Here is a 14095-nt window from a genome sequence, read left to right as displayed (position 1 = left end):
CCAATCCAACAGGTGCAGGGAAAACAGACACAATCAATATTTGTACTGAATAATGATGAGGTTGCAAATCCATCCCTGTATTTAGTCTCTTTGGTTCTTGACTTACTTAGCAAGGACCTGCAGCATCTTCCCCTTAGCTGATGTCTTTGAAAGACTAGACATGCCCAATTAGCCCAGTGCATGGACATGAAAAACTTCTCTAATAGTTGGGTAGGACCAGACAGGGTCTAATTCTGCATAAAACCGGGCAACGTTATTTCTATAGATCTGCTGCGCATTCAAATTGCATTGTATTGCATCGTAATTTCATTTGTGTCTATGCTAATTATGTTTACACAACATGAACTCACATGTTTTCAAGCAAATTCGCCGACAATAGGTGATCAAAAGCGATCGGAATGTTACAAAAGTACAGATCACATTCAGCTTACTTCATATGAGATTATCTTTGGAAAAATACGGCATAATTTGTCTTGGTGTTTGCGGAATGCCATGCAGTAAAATATTAATACGTTGCGGCAATTCATGATTGACAACTAACAATCGGGCGTGTCCTTCAGATCCTCCACTGTCAATTTCTTATCCACTCACTAATCCTCACAAAAGCTTTGTGTTGATTACGTAATGTGTGGAGGCAAATTGCAATAAGTACAATGAAATAATGAGTAGGGCGGGCTCCGAGGCGGGTTTCTTCTTCATCTTACGTAACAGTATTGTTCTCCCAAAAAACCCGGAAGCTTGTCATTTGGAGCTCTAGCTGAAATACAGCAAGATAATGTAAGATAGTAAATGTAAACCTGTATTTTAGCTAGAGTATCTCGAGCTAGGTAGGACTTGCCTGTGAGTGTAAAATTGGGCATGACTAACATGTTTACTGTAATATTGTGTCATCCAAGGTGTATTGAATAAGAATATAATGGGTGCACAGCCAGAGGACACCCTTTTGAGCATTTCAAGAAATTCAGCATCAAAGTTTACACAGGTCAAAATCAAAATTGTTCCTATTTGGTTCAAACCTGTTCCAAAATATTCCTCAGGTCACAAGGATTCAGAAAATATATAGTTTGTCCTACCTACAACTCAACTAAGTAATTGGAAAAAAGGTCTAAGGTTGGAATTTGGGCTCCATAGGGGTAAACACAGAAAAGTAATTCTGTATTAATTTGGATAAAAATGGCCTCAACATGTTTGTCTTGTCAAAATAGTGAATATTCTCAGTCATCCAGTCATTAGAATCACAAGGTTTTGAATTAAATCAAATACTGGAACATACATTTTTTGCAACTTGCTACCAGCCCAGTGAGTCAGTTGCCTGATGAAGTCTGATGGTTTTAGACGCAACGTAGCAAGTTGCAAAAAATGTAAGTTCCAGTATTTGATTTAATTCAAAACCTTGCGATGTTTGTCTTGTTATAATAAAGAAATAGTTTGCATTTCTGACTATCATGACTGTTTCATAACCATCCATGGTAACGCATCAAAAGGAGTTACTGTCCGTTGAGTCCAATTGGTGTTGCTGTATTTTCCAACATTATGTAGGTAATGAAATATTTTGTACATAGTGAAAACTGTTCTTTTTCTGATTTATTATAATAAGACAAACATTTTGAAGCCATTTTTATTGAAATCAGATCAATTTTGTTTTTTACCCATTTTGAGCCCAAATTTCAACCACCTTTTTGCTATTTCCTGTTCCAGTTTCAATAAAAGGTGTTGGGAGTGACTTGAATTTGATGATGCCCTGTTCATTTCTTGGCAAGGCTGTATTGATACAGATTAATTTGCTCCATTACATTCACAAACACAAACCTTCTCTGACAATGAATAGAATTTGTTCAACGTGACATCACAAGGTGTCACTAGCTGGAACATATCGTTATGAATTCGGCAGACGGCTGAATCTGGATTCGTCTTTTTGATAAATTCATGTTGCCCATGCATTATTTTGTATTAGGGAACAAGGGATCAAGTGCTTCAAGCATATCAATTTTCCGACGGTGTTCAGAGTGAAAGTAAGCAAAAGAGGGCAGCATACAAGGTTAGCTAATGGTGCAGCGCAGTGTGGTCAATGATTATCAGCTATTATCACTGTTAAAAAAAATGATATGCTGCCCTATTGAGCTAAAGGCGTTTATCCCTTGTTAGCTAATTCAACAAAAATTCATGAGTAACATGAATTTACCAAACACCAAATCTGGATTCAGCTGTCTGTCGAATTCATAATGGTATAATAGCAACTCATAGCTAGGTCAAACTAGATATTTTCTGAATCCTTGTGACCTAAGGAATATTTTGGCATAGTTTTTAACCAAATTGGAGCAATTTTGAGTTTTGACCCCTGTATATTTAAAGCCATAATGTGTGATTTGCTTCACAGCGATGCCCTCAATTTTACTCTGATTTCTACTTTTTGCATAATTATAATGCCCAGTGGTATACTAAAATACCACGTAAAAGACTAAGCTTTAATAACAGTAAAATTCATCTTTTTATATTAAAACCAGGAGACCCGGTTTTATTCAGAGTTCGCCGATTGAATGCTTGCTAATATGTCCTATGGGTGCAGGGGCTATTTTAACGTGCCTCACTGTCACGTACGTGTCGAGATAAAATATTCGTACAGTGACAATTAACCATTTGTGTAGATATGCTTTAATAGTAGACAATGGTAGAGCCTTTCTTACGATCATTTTCAGGTAAAAATGTCAATTTTTTAATTTTTGAAACGCACTCTACTTCATCAACACTTTTATCTCATTGCACGAACGTGACAGTGAGGCACGTTAAAATAGCCCCTGTATGGGTGTCAGCTTTATGTGTACACGTCGAGCGCGATGCTCTGTGCAGTATTACATGTAATACGATCGGCGAGCGTAGTACACACATTGTAGGCGCTGGATTGAAATCGCAATTTTCTTTGTCATACCTCATTTGTTTGGCTCGAAATTAAAAGGGGATAATGGGATCAGTGAAAATAGGAATGTATTTTTTATGCAAATCACACATTATGGCTTTAAACCCCTGACCTCCTATTTCTTTTATTTCTTAAGGGTGCTCACAGGGCACCTGTCATTTTTGATCTCTCAACGTGTTAGGCATCAACTTTACACAAGAAAATGCTATAGTCAAACCCAACTTAACACAAAGAACAAAAGGTGTGTGTCTACTAGACTATAATGTGAGAAACAGAACACATTATATTGCACCTAGGCTTAATTGTGTCTCCTTTTGTTGAATACTGAATTTGATGACAGCCCTCTATTGTGGATCTGCCTAATAACTCCTGTGGGAAACGGCATAAATGACCAAAAGCTGTGAGGCAAATTCTCGCGATTCCAAATACAGCGCGCCACCTACGATCACGCCTGGCTGATCTACTTCGCGCAGAGCATCATGGGTAAAAGTCGACATCCATGACGCGTCGACGATGAACCATCGACCAAAAGGAAACGGAAACGAGTGTTGCTATCGATTACTCAACCACTTTTGTTTATTTTACGTTGATGATGATCAGCTAATGATTCAACCCTCCGACAATTTTTTTTTTCATTTCTGCCTCCTTTTTATAAAGTTAATTTCGACAGTCATGGTTTAGGCCTACCTCTGTGAATGTTCAGAGTGTTAGGCCTATTCCCACACAAAATAATGGGCATCAATTAAACCCTTATTTTCAAACATTTCCGAACCCGATCCGAGGCACTTGGGAAAATACTTTAGGCTCTCGTTTACAAGAAAAGAAAACACTGAAAAATATGATTGGGGATAGGCCTACTTAGACCCTCATGCATATCCTTAAAAAAAACAATTTTTAAACCTTGTTTGTTTTAAGTAAGTAGGCCTAATTCTCAATATTTAGAATAACGTATTTTAACAGCATGAACAGCATAAAGCATTTATTTTTTTTAATACGATTAAAACGTTTTCGAATTTCAAATGTAGGCCTACTCTATTCCTATTCAACCATCTACGGTTAAAACTAGATGTCAAAAATGTTGATGTCTCTGATCGACCATCTAAGCCTATAAACCCGATGTCAAAATGTCAATTTTCGAGTTTGGGTAGGCCTATAATAGCAAATGCTTTTGATGCGAGACAATTTCAAATAGGAAATTTAATCTAAAACACAAATTTGTGCCTTTTTTATTTCTTGTTTGGATAACTTTTCCCATAATTATTACCATGCGTGATACATGATTAAGATAAAAGCTTTTGGTTTTCATAAATGTTTTGAACGCTTGTCTTATTTTTTATTTTTATTATTTTTTTTCCTAGGCCTATAGATGTTTTACATTTATAACCTTTTACAAACTTTAATAGATATGAATTAATTGTTTTAAAGCATTTTTCGTGTGACATTTTGAAACGCCTTCTGTATGAATAGGCACGTTTTCATTTTCATTTAGGCCTATAATGGCCTCCAAACTACATTGTTAAGCATGTTAAGTTATCTTGTTTTTGTTAAAAACATCAACTGCAAATTGTCCCTTATTGTACAGTATATCCTTCACCGTAAATCGGTGTGTGTGGGGGGGTGTCCTGTTCGCCCCTTCAGTCTCAAATGAAGCAGGCCTAACCTAAACAATGCGTCCATCCCCAGATTTGACCTCTTTACTTTAGGTTGAGTCCTTGATCCGATGGGCCTGATCCATTATTTAATATGCAAGAAATGTCGACCCTCCGAATTTAAACCTTTCCAATTTAGCCAAAGTCCACAATGCCATAAAGGTTGGGCTACACTACAGTTCAGTTCTTTTCACAGTGTTGACTTATAAATTCACGAGAAGAAAAAAAGAAAATGGGAAAGATTTTAATCTTCCTCATTTTCTTTTTCTTTAAAAAAAAAAAACATGTATGGGCCTAGGCCTAGGTGTTTAAAATTGTCCAATTGAATATTTATTTGAAAAAGTTTTTGATTTTTCAATGTTGTGCCGACCGATAATATGTCTAAAAAGAAACTCATTCCAACCAACGTGTGCTATTTGGGAGTAGGCCTAGGCCTACATTAAGAGTAAATTTCCTTGGGTTATGAATTATTAAAGGGAAGGATGAAATAAAGATGGTATGACATGCAAGAAAGCGGAAGTAAAAATAAAATATGAAAAAGAAACATGAATTAATATTAAAATCGGGCATGACAATTGTCAAATTTAAACCTTAATTGTGACACGATCTGGTTCATGGGGCCAAAGGAGGCATTTTTGAAAATTGTGTTACTGTAATTATTATACATTACACATACAATAGGCTATCATTTTAAACTGAAAACACCAAAGGTCTATCTAGCATAGGGGCCTACTTGGTTCCAAAGTTAAGAAGTTGTTTCATGCATATTTTCTTGATATGCCTTAAAATAATGATCTTTTAAAATTAATGTAGGCCTACTCTTTTTGCAGTTTGAAACTTTCTTCATCTTTATTATAATGCTAGAACTCTATGAGGTATTGTTGAACTTAGGCATTAAAGTCTCAAATTGAAATATTAACAAAAAATAAATGTTATTTTTATGCAGTAGGCTATTCCTACAAAGTGTTTTTATTGTGATCGTAATTTTGTTAATGTTTGATAGTAGCCTAATATAATTAAAAATACAAATTTAGGCTAAAATAAAATAAGGACAAATCAAACAATTACAATAATAACAAAAACGGCAAACCAATGTGATGCATGTTTATAAGTAATGAGACATTAAGAATCTTTTTAAAATTTACTTGAATTTCTTTGCTGTAGGCCTATCCCACAAGGTGGGCACTAGCGCTTTTGTGCAAAAAACCCCATTTTTAGAAAATGTAGGCCGATTACAAAAACGCATAACACCTATAGTATGGATGTTCTTAAGTATGCTGGTGTTATATTAGTATCGTATTGAACAAACAATAAATTCAGAAAGAATTAAAACAATTTATTCTAATAACCAAAATAAAACCTATGCGTTTTCCATTAAAAAAGACAGGCCTAGGCCTACTTCAGCATTGACTAGGCTCACAGCGTATCGGGCTGAAAAGCATCGTAAAGTTTAAAAACAAAAAAGGGCGGTTTTAGAAAATGTATAACAAAAAGGAAACACCTAGTATCAACATCAAGTTTGCAGGTTTTAGAAAAGGACATCTGTGAATATCAAACTGCAATATTTCACTTCAACACAGAAAATCTCAAAAATTTTCAAAAAGTACTATAAAACATTGTGTTTTTAGAGTAATAATCACAAACATGGTCATCTATGGTTGATGAAAAAGGATGTCGACCCCAGACACGGGAAATGCCAATTTTCACTGCCGTCGTTGGTGGCGCACTGTATTTGGAATCGCGTCAATTGGGATATTCCAGTTGAAATCCATATAGCACCTATAATGGAAGACATGACATTAATCTCCCACATAGGGAATGTAGATTTCAAATGGAGTCACCCATTCAGGTAACCCCATTGGAAACTCACACTCCCTGCATGGAAGATTAACATCATGTCTTCCATAGGTGGTGTATCAATTTCAACTGGAAAAGTCTACCGTAAAACCCCGTCTACAAGCATATATAAAGTTTTTTATAAAAGCCTAATTAATTCGAAGCAAGCGTTAATATACCAATACAATAGATCGGTCTTAAAATAATACTTGTTTGTATATGCTTGGATCCGTAATTTATTTGCTCAAACTCCATAATGGCGACTGGATTAATGTAGCTTTCATCAGAAGCACACTATATGCTTGTAGACGGGGTTTTACGGTATATTGATAATTCTTACATATACTTTGTTTCACCTTAAACTTGGTAGTAACATCATTTCTTTTACACTGTTGGGCCACAAGTGTAAACTGCCCTTGTATGTGTGTATACTTTGATCAGCTTGTAATCGGCGGTAATTGTTAGGCTTTTACCACTACGCCGAAAAGTAGACCCGTGTTAAAAGTGATATAGTTGATCATGTTTTATAACAAGATCTGATCAATTTGAAGTTTGACCCTTGTATGACCAAGGTACATTTTTGCCACAAAAGGTTTTCCTATTCTTTAAGGTCAGATTATGATACAGCTTAACTGGATTCACTTGCTTCATGACCAGTAGGGTCAGTCGGTCAGCCTGCTGGCCAAGGACAACCAAACATTTTTTATTGCCCAAATTACAAATTTGCCTGCATTTACTGGTTTTGCATAACTTACAAATTTGTCTGCATTCACTGATTTTGTGTAGCACTCTCTATAAACCTTAATTGGTCACACATTATTTTCAAAAAACCATGGCAAGAATCTAGATATGACCAAATATGTTCTCAGATATTTGTTAACAGTTACTATCAAACTTCCTTATTGGTTGATTGAAGGATATCTTTTCCTAGTTTCTTCTGTAAATCATCGCAAGAGTCCAGGTCAAAGGTCAGAAATTGTTCCACAATTTGCTCATGGCGTTTGAGTTCGCTGTCATACCCACGTGAGTCAGCTCTGCTGATGGGCTTGTTTTCTTTCAGCAGTTGAGAAACCTGTAAAATTAGTTTAAAGATGATTAGTAGGCATGTTCATAATATTGTTACAATTTTTGCAGAATTTCGGAACAAGGCAACTGTGTTTCCCTATTAAAAAATAAAAAAAGGGGATTGCGAGGCCAGTGCTATACCATCGCTCAGAGGATAGAGCACTCCATTGTTTCCAGGTCAAATCACGCCTTAGCCATATTTTCTTTTTTGGCATTTTTGGCAATATTACCCCGATTCCAATTGGCTATATAGACTGGGAGACAGGGCCTTCGCAACCGGGGTGGCCATGACCGTCCCACCTTTTTAGCAAATCTATTGCTGATATGATATTGATAATGATAAAGTTGCAATCTACTGCTGATATTGTTATTGATCTACTGCTGATATTGGTATTGATGAAGTTGCCATCTACTGCTGATATTACTACTGATGAAGTAGTCATTTGCTGCTGATATTGGTATTGATGAAGTAGCTATATCCTGCTGATATTGTTGTTGATCTACTGCTGATATTGGTATTGATGAAGTTGCCATCTACTGCTGATATTGCTACTGATGAAGTATAGTCATTTGCTGCTGATATTGGTATTGATGAAGTAGCTATATACTGCTGATATTGTTATTGATGATAATGCTTATACTGCTGATATTGTTATTGATGAAATAGCTATTTACTGCTGTTATGGTATTGATGAAGTAGATACCTATTGCTGAAATTTGTAGTAGCTAACTACTGCTGATATTGTTATTGATTTATTGACGAAATAGCAATTACTGCTGATATTGGTATTGATGAATTGGCTATCTACTGCTAATATTGGAATTGATGAAGTAACTATCTACTGCTGATATTGTTATTGATGAAGTAGCTATGTATTGCTGATACTGTTATTGATGAAATAGTATTTACTGCTGATATGGGTATTGATGACATGCTATGGCTGATAGCTGTCTGCTGCTGATATTGTTATTGATGAAGTAGATATCTATTGCTGAAATTTGTGTTGATGAAGTAGCTATCTACATGTACTGCTGATATTGGTATTGATGAAGTAGCTAACTACAGCTGATATTGGTATTGATGAAGTAGCTATCTACAGCTGAGATTTTTTATTGATGAAGTAGCTATCTACTGCTGATATTGGTATTGATGAAGTAGGTATCTACTGCTGATCGGTATTGATGAAATAACCATCTACTGCTGATATTGGTATTGATGAAGTAGCCATCTACTGCTGATATAGGTATTGATGTAGTAGCTATCTACTGTTGATGTTGGTATTGATGAAGTAGCTATCTACTGCTGACATTGGTATTGATGAAGTAGCCATCTACTGCTGATATTGGTATTGTTGAAGTAGCTATCTACTGCTGACATTGGTATTGATGAAGTAGCTATCTACTGCTGATATTGGTATTGATGAAGTAGCTATCTACTGCCGACATTGGCATTGATGAATTTGCTATCTACTTCTGATATTGGTATTAATAAAGTAGCTATCTACTGTTGATACCGGTACTGATGAAGTAGCTATCTACTGCTGATCTACTGCTGATATTGGTATTTATGAGGTAGCTATCTACTGCTGATATTGGTATTGATGAAGTAGCTATCTACTGCTGATATTGTTATTGATGAAGTAGCTATCTGCTATTAATATTGTTATTGATGAAGTAGCTATCTGCTATTAATATTGGTACTGATGTAGTAACAATTTACCGCTAGTAATTTTGGGGCCACTTCTTAAGCCAGTTAACTTTGGAAAAACCACACACAAACAGACATACCAGTTTTCCTCTTGCTACTATTTCCTCAGGTAGACCAGCTAGGCTTGCTACATGACAAGCTTGACTGCAGCTTGCATGTCCTTCTTTGAGTTGATAGAGGAACACAGTCTCTTCACCATTCTGTAATACTTCCATGGTCTACAAACAAAGTAAAAAAATGTAAGCATACATAGCAATATTGAGGTATTCACTTATGGCCAGTACATGTATATATTCTGATGTTTTACTGTGTGTTCTTCCATTGTGACAAATGCTGCATTTGTTAGTTCTTTACTGGCATATCCGAGATCAGTTTGAAATGTTTTAGGAGGGACTGTTAAGTCTACCTGCTGCAAATATAACTTTACGAGAACAGGGGAAAGAAGAATTACGCATCGCACACTAGCACAATTAAACATGAATTTACAAATGGAAACATTACATGCATAGGCAGATATACCAGAGTAAAAACTCCGGACATACCTGCCTGTGCAGGGACTCGAACCCCAGACCTCTCGCTTGTCGGGCGAGCGCTCTTACCACTGAGCTACACAGACTGTCCCTGATAAACAGGACTCAAGTCTGGTACTTCTGGATATGAGCAGTCATGCGGGGTAAACAGTACAAACAACACATTACATACCAGTGTACGAGATCAATTAATGATGCTTACCCACCGGCCTCATATAAACATGCAAACAAGGGAAGAGGCCTACGCATCATACACTGGAACATGGAAACATTCAAACATTACAAACTAGCGCACAAGATCAAGTTAATGATGCTTAATCGTATTCTTAATATATCAATATACAGGGGAAAGAAGAATTATGCATCGCACACTAGCACAATAAACATGAATTTACAAATGGAAACATTACATGCATAGGCAGATATACCAGATATACGAGAACAATTGATTGCCAAAATCTTGTGAGAATTTGTGGGAATTTTTGGTGTTACATGGGACACAAAGGAGATGCCCACTGTAAATGTGTCAAATTTCTACTCTGTAAAACAAGTTGGCTTGCTTGGTAAGTACTGTGTGGGGAGGGGTCCCTCCTGGGAGTAGATTCTATTGTACCACAATATAGGGCAAAACAGATTACTCAACCCTAGGAGTAATTTCTGACCATTAACATCATTTATTCTTAGACAGGTATTGTTTTTCATTTAATTTTGTTAGTTCAATAGAGTACAGTTGGCCTGGTGTATATTGAACTGTGGGATAACATGGTATACGCACAGGTGCAAAATTAAATAGGTGTAATATTGAACATAAATTACATGCAAATGTAATTTATTTTACAGGTGATCTGTTAAAGAGTGAGAATAAAAATACTGTAATAGACCCAGCCATGTCTCCGTCGCCTGATATGACATGAGAGATAGCAATATTTGTGCATGGAACAACTCAGTGTGTTACCTTGTTGTTCCACTTACAATAATGCCATGTTATATCCGGCAATAGAGACATGGCTGGGTCTGAAAACAAATCTTTTATTCTGTAAATCTTACTTGGTATGTAAGTTGACTGTTGTCTGGGAGTAGATTCTGTTGCACCACCGCATGGAAATGAGAAGACACTACTGCATGAGGGCATTCATCACCTTTATTGAGCCAGTATCTGAGGCAACCTACCAGCAGTGATTGTCCATCTACATCATTAGTACCCTTGCCAAACTCATCCAGTAATACCAATGATTTGGATGTAGCATTGTTGAGGGCAACACCCATCTGAAAAGAAAAGGGTATCACATCATTGGTGCCCTTGCCAAACTCATCCAGTAATACCAATGATTTGGATGTAGCATTGTTGAGGGCAACACCCATCTGAAAAGAAAAGGGTATCACATCATTGGTGCCCTTGCCAAACTCATCCAGTAATACCAATGATTTGGATGTAGCATTGTTGAGGGCAACACCCATCTGAAAAGAAAAGGGTATCACATCATTGGTGCCCTTGCCAAACTCATCCAGTAATACCAATGATTTGGATGTAGCATTGTTGAGGGCAACACCCATCTGAAAAGAAAAGGGTATCACATCATTGGTGCCCTTGCCAAACTCATCCAGTAATACCAATGATTTGGATGTAGCATTGTTGAGGGCAACACCCATCTGAAAAGAAAAGGGTATCACATCATTGGTGCCCTTGCCAAACTCATCCAATAATACCAACGATTTGAATGTAGCATTGTTGAGAGCAACACCCATCTGAAAATGTATCCATAAAGGTAATAATCAACTGTTGTGACTATTACATAAAATTAGTATGATGGGAATTTTGTATTTTTGGATATGGAATTAAAGGTGTGATAACTGATAATGTTATTACCTAGTTACTAAATTTTGATTTCATTGCTTATGAATTTGGGTTCCTTACTCAGACAAAATCAGGGAATGTAAATTATGTGCAAATATGTGACAGAGAGCCCGGCAGGCACTATAGTCTGCATACCTCCCTCGAGTCAGTAATTTAGATATTGCTTTTTATTATTTCTCTAAATGTATATAAAACTATACATTTTCAGAAAGGAAATGATTTAAGGCATCCAACTAGTAAAACAGATTCATTAAAAAAAATCTCAAAATTTGACTTCAATTTACTGACTCAAGGAAGGTATACGAACTATATGCGCCTCTTCTCGACTCAGCGCTTTGCTCACGCTAACACACTCGCTGTTTGGACAACGCCATCCAAGGGAACTGATCAAGTTCTAATAATGAGGTTGTTTCTGCCCAAAGATTAAAGATGAACACTGGCAGTGCTAAAAATGTGTCAATCATGCAATACTCAAAATGAAACCCAGAGCCAATGATGACCAATAACAAAGACTTCTCCAATTTCACAATTTAAATCTTCAGTGGTACATTACCTGATTAAGGTCTATCATAAATGTTGAGAGCCCTACAGACACTGATTCTTGGGTATGTATTCTGGTGTAGATGCCATCCATCATTCCAATGATAACCAATAACAAAGACTTCTCCAATTTCACAATTTAAATCTTCAGTGGTACATTACCTGATTAAGGTCTATCATAAATGTTGAGAGCCCTACAGACACTGATTCTTGGGTATGTATTCTGGTGTAAATGCCATCCATCATTCCAATGATAACCAATAACAAAGACTTCTCCAATTTCACAATTTAAATCTTCAGTGGTACATTACCTGATTAAGGTCTATCATAAATGTTGAGAGCCCTACAGACACTGATTTTTGGGTATGTATTCTGGTGTAGATGCCATCCATCATTCCAATGATAACCAATAACAAAGACTTCTCCAATTTCACAATTTAAATCTTCAGTGGTACATTACCTGATTAAGGTCTATCATAAATGTTGAGAGCCCTACAGACACTGATTCTTGGGTATGTATTCTGGTGTAGATGCCATCCATCATTCCAATGATAACCAATAACAAAGACTTCTCCAATTTCACAATTTAAATCTTCAGTGGTACATTACCTGATTAAGGTCTATCATAAATGTTGAGAGCCCTACAGACACTGATTCTTGGGTATGTATTCTGGTGTAGATGCCATCCATCATTCCAATGATAACCAATAACAAAGACTTCTCCAATTTCACAATTTAAATCTTCAGTGGTACATTACCTGATTAAGGTCTATCATAAATGTTGAGAGCCCTACAGACACTGATTCTTGGGTATGTATTCTGGTGTAGATGCCATCCATCATTCCAATGATAACCAATAACAAAGACTTCTCCAATTTCACAATTTAAATCTTCAGTGGTACATTACCTGATTAAGGTCTATCATAAATGTTGAGAGCCCTACAGACACTGATTCTTGGGTATGTATTCTGGTGTAGATGCCATCCATCATTCCAATGATAACCAATAACAAAGACTTCTCCAATTTCACAATTTAAATCTTCAGTGGTACATTACCTGATTAAGGTCTATCATAAATGTTGAGAGCCCTACAGACACTGATTCTTGGGTATGTATTCTGGTGTAGATGCCATCCATCATTCCAATGATAACCAATAACAAAGACTTCTCCAATTTCACAATTTAAATCTTCAGTGGTACATTACCTGATTAAGGTCTATCATAAATGTTGAGAGCCCTACAGACACTGATTCTTGGGTATGTATTCTGGTGTAGATGCCATCCATCATTCCAATGATAACCAATAACAAAGACTTCTCCAATTTCACAATTTAAATCTTCAGTGGTACATTACCTGATTAAGGTCTATCATAAATGTTGAGAGCCCTACAGACACTGATTCTTGGGTATGTATTCTGGTGTAGATGCCATCCATCATTCCAATGGTTGCACTCTCTGCAGGTACAAAACTCCCAATGTGAGCCAGGAATGCTATCATCCCAACCTGAAAATAAGATATCATACAGAAACATTAACAATAAGAACAGAGGGATGACGGGGGACATGTCCCCTCCACATTTTGGGATACCTTGATTTTTGGCTTGAATAGTATGAAATTGTAAAATTTTTCGTGCTCTGCGCGCACTTCGTCCTCTATACATTCAAATCGCCTTGATTGGGGGCTAAAATAGTATAACGTATAACAAGTTTTGTGTGAACAATACACACAGTTGTTCCCATAAACAGCTTTGCCTACCCTGATGTCTTACCCCTGGTATTTGGTACACCAGTGACAGAAAGGAAATAAAAAGTTTTCAGGAGACCGAGGAAAAAGACGGAAGTAAAAGGATTGAGGAAAGTGAACAAGACGCAGATAAACATGACAAAGCCGACTAAATATTATACCAGCAGGGACTAAATATTTCTTTCTTAAAGTTTTTTTCTTTGACCCACCTCAAAGGAAAAAAAAAAAAATCCTTGTACTTTAGTTCTGTTTAA

General features: G+C 36.5%; 1 protein-coding gene across 1 annotated transcript in view; it reads right to left on the bottom strand.

Moving 5' to 3' along the window:
* Positions 1–6033: 6033 nt before the first annotated feature.
* LOC140141493 (mutS protein homolog 5-like) overlaps positions 6034–14095 on the bottom strand; it is a 325819-nt gene continuing 317757 nt past the window's right edge. The window contains exons 20-23 of the mRNA XM_072163378.1: positions 13452–13601; positions 10750–10968; positions 9253–9390; positions 6034–7471 (exon numbers count right to left, since the gene is read on the bottom strand). Coding sequence (XP_072019479.1) covers positions 7289–7471; positions 9253–9390; positions 10750–10968; positions 13452–13601 — 690 coding nt within the window. The 3' untranslated portion in view covers positions 6034–7288. The remainder of the gene's footprint in view (positions 7472–9252; positions 9391–10749; positions 10969–13451; positions 13602–14095) is intronic.

Source organism: Amphiura filiformis, chromosome 19 (genome assembly GCF_039555335.1).
Source record: "Amphiura filiformis chromosome 19, Afil_fr2py, whole genome shotgun sequence".
Classification (NCBI taxonomy): domain Eukaryota; kingdom Metazoa; phylum Echinodermata; class Ophiuroidea; order Amphilepidida; family Amphiuridae; genus Amphiura; species Amphiura filiformis.
The sequence above is the reverse complement of the archived record's forward strand: the minus strand, read 5'-3'. Positions and strand labels throughout refer to the sequence as shown.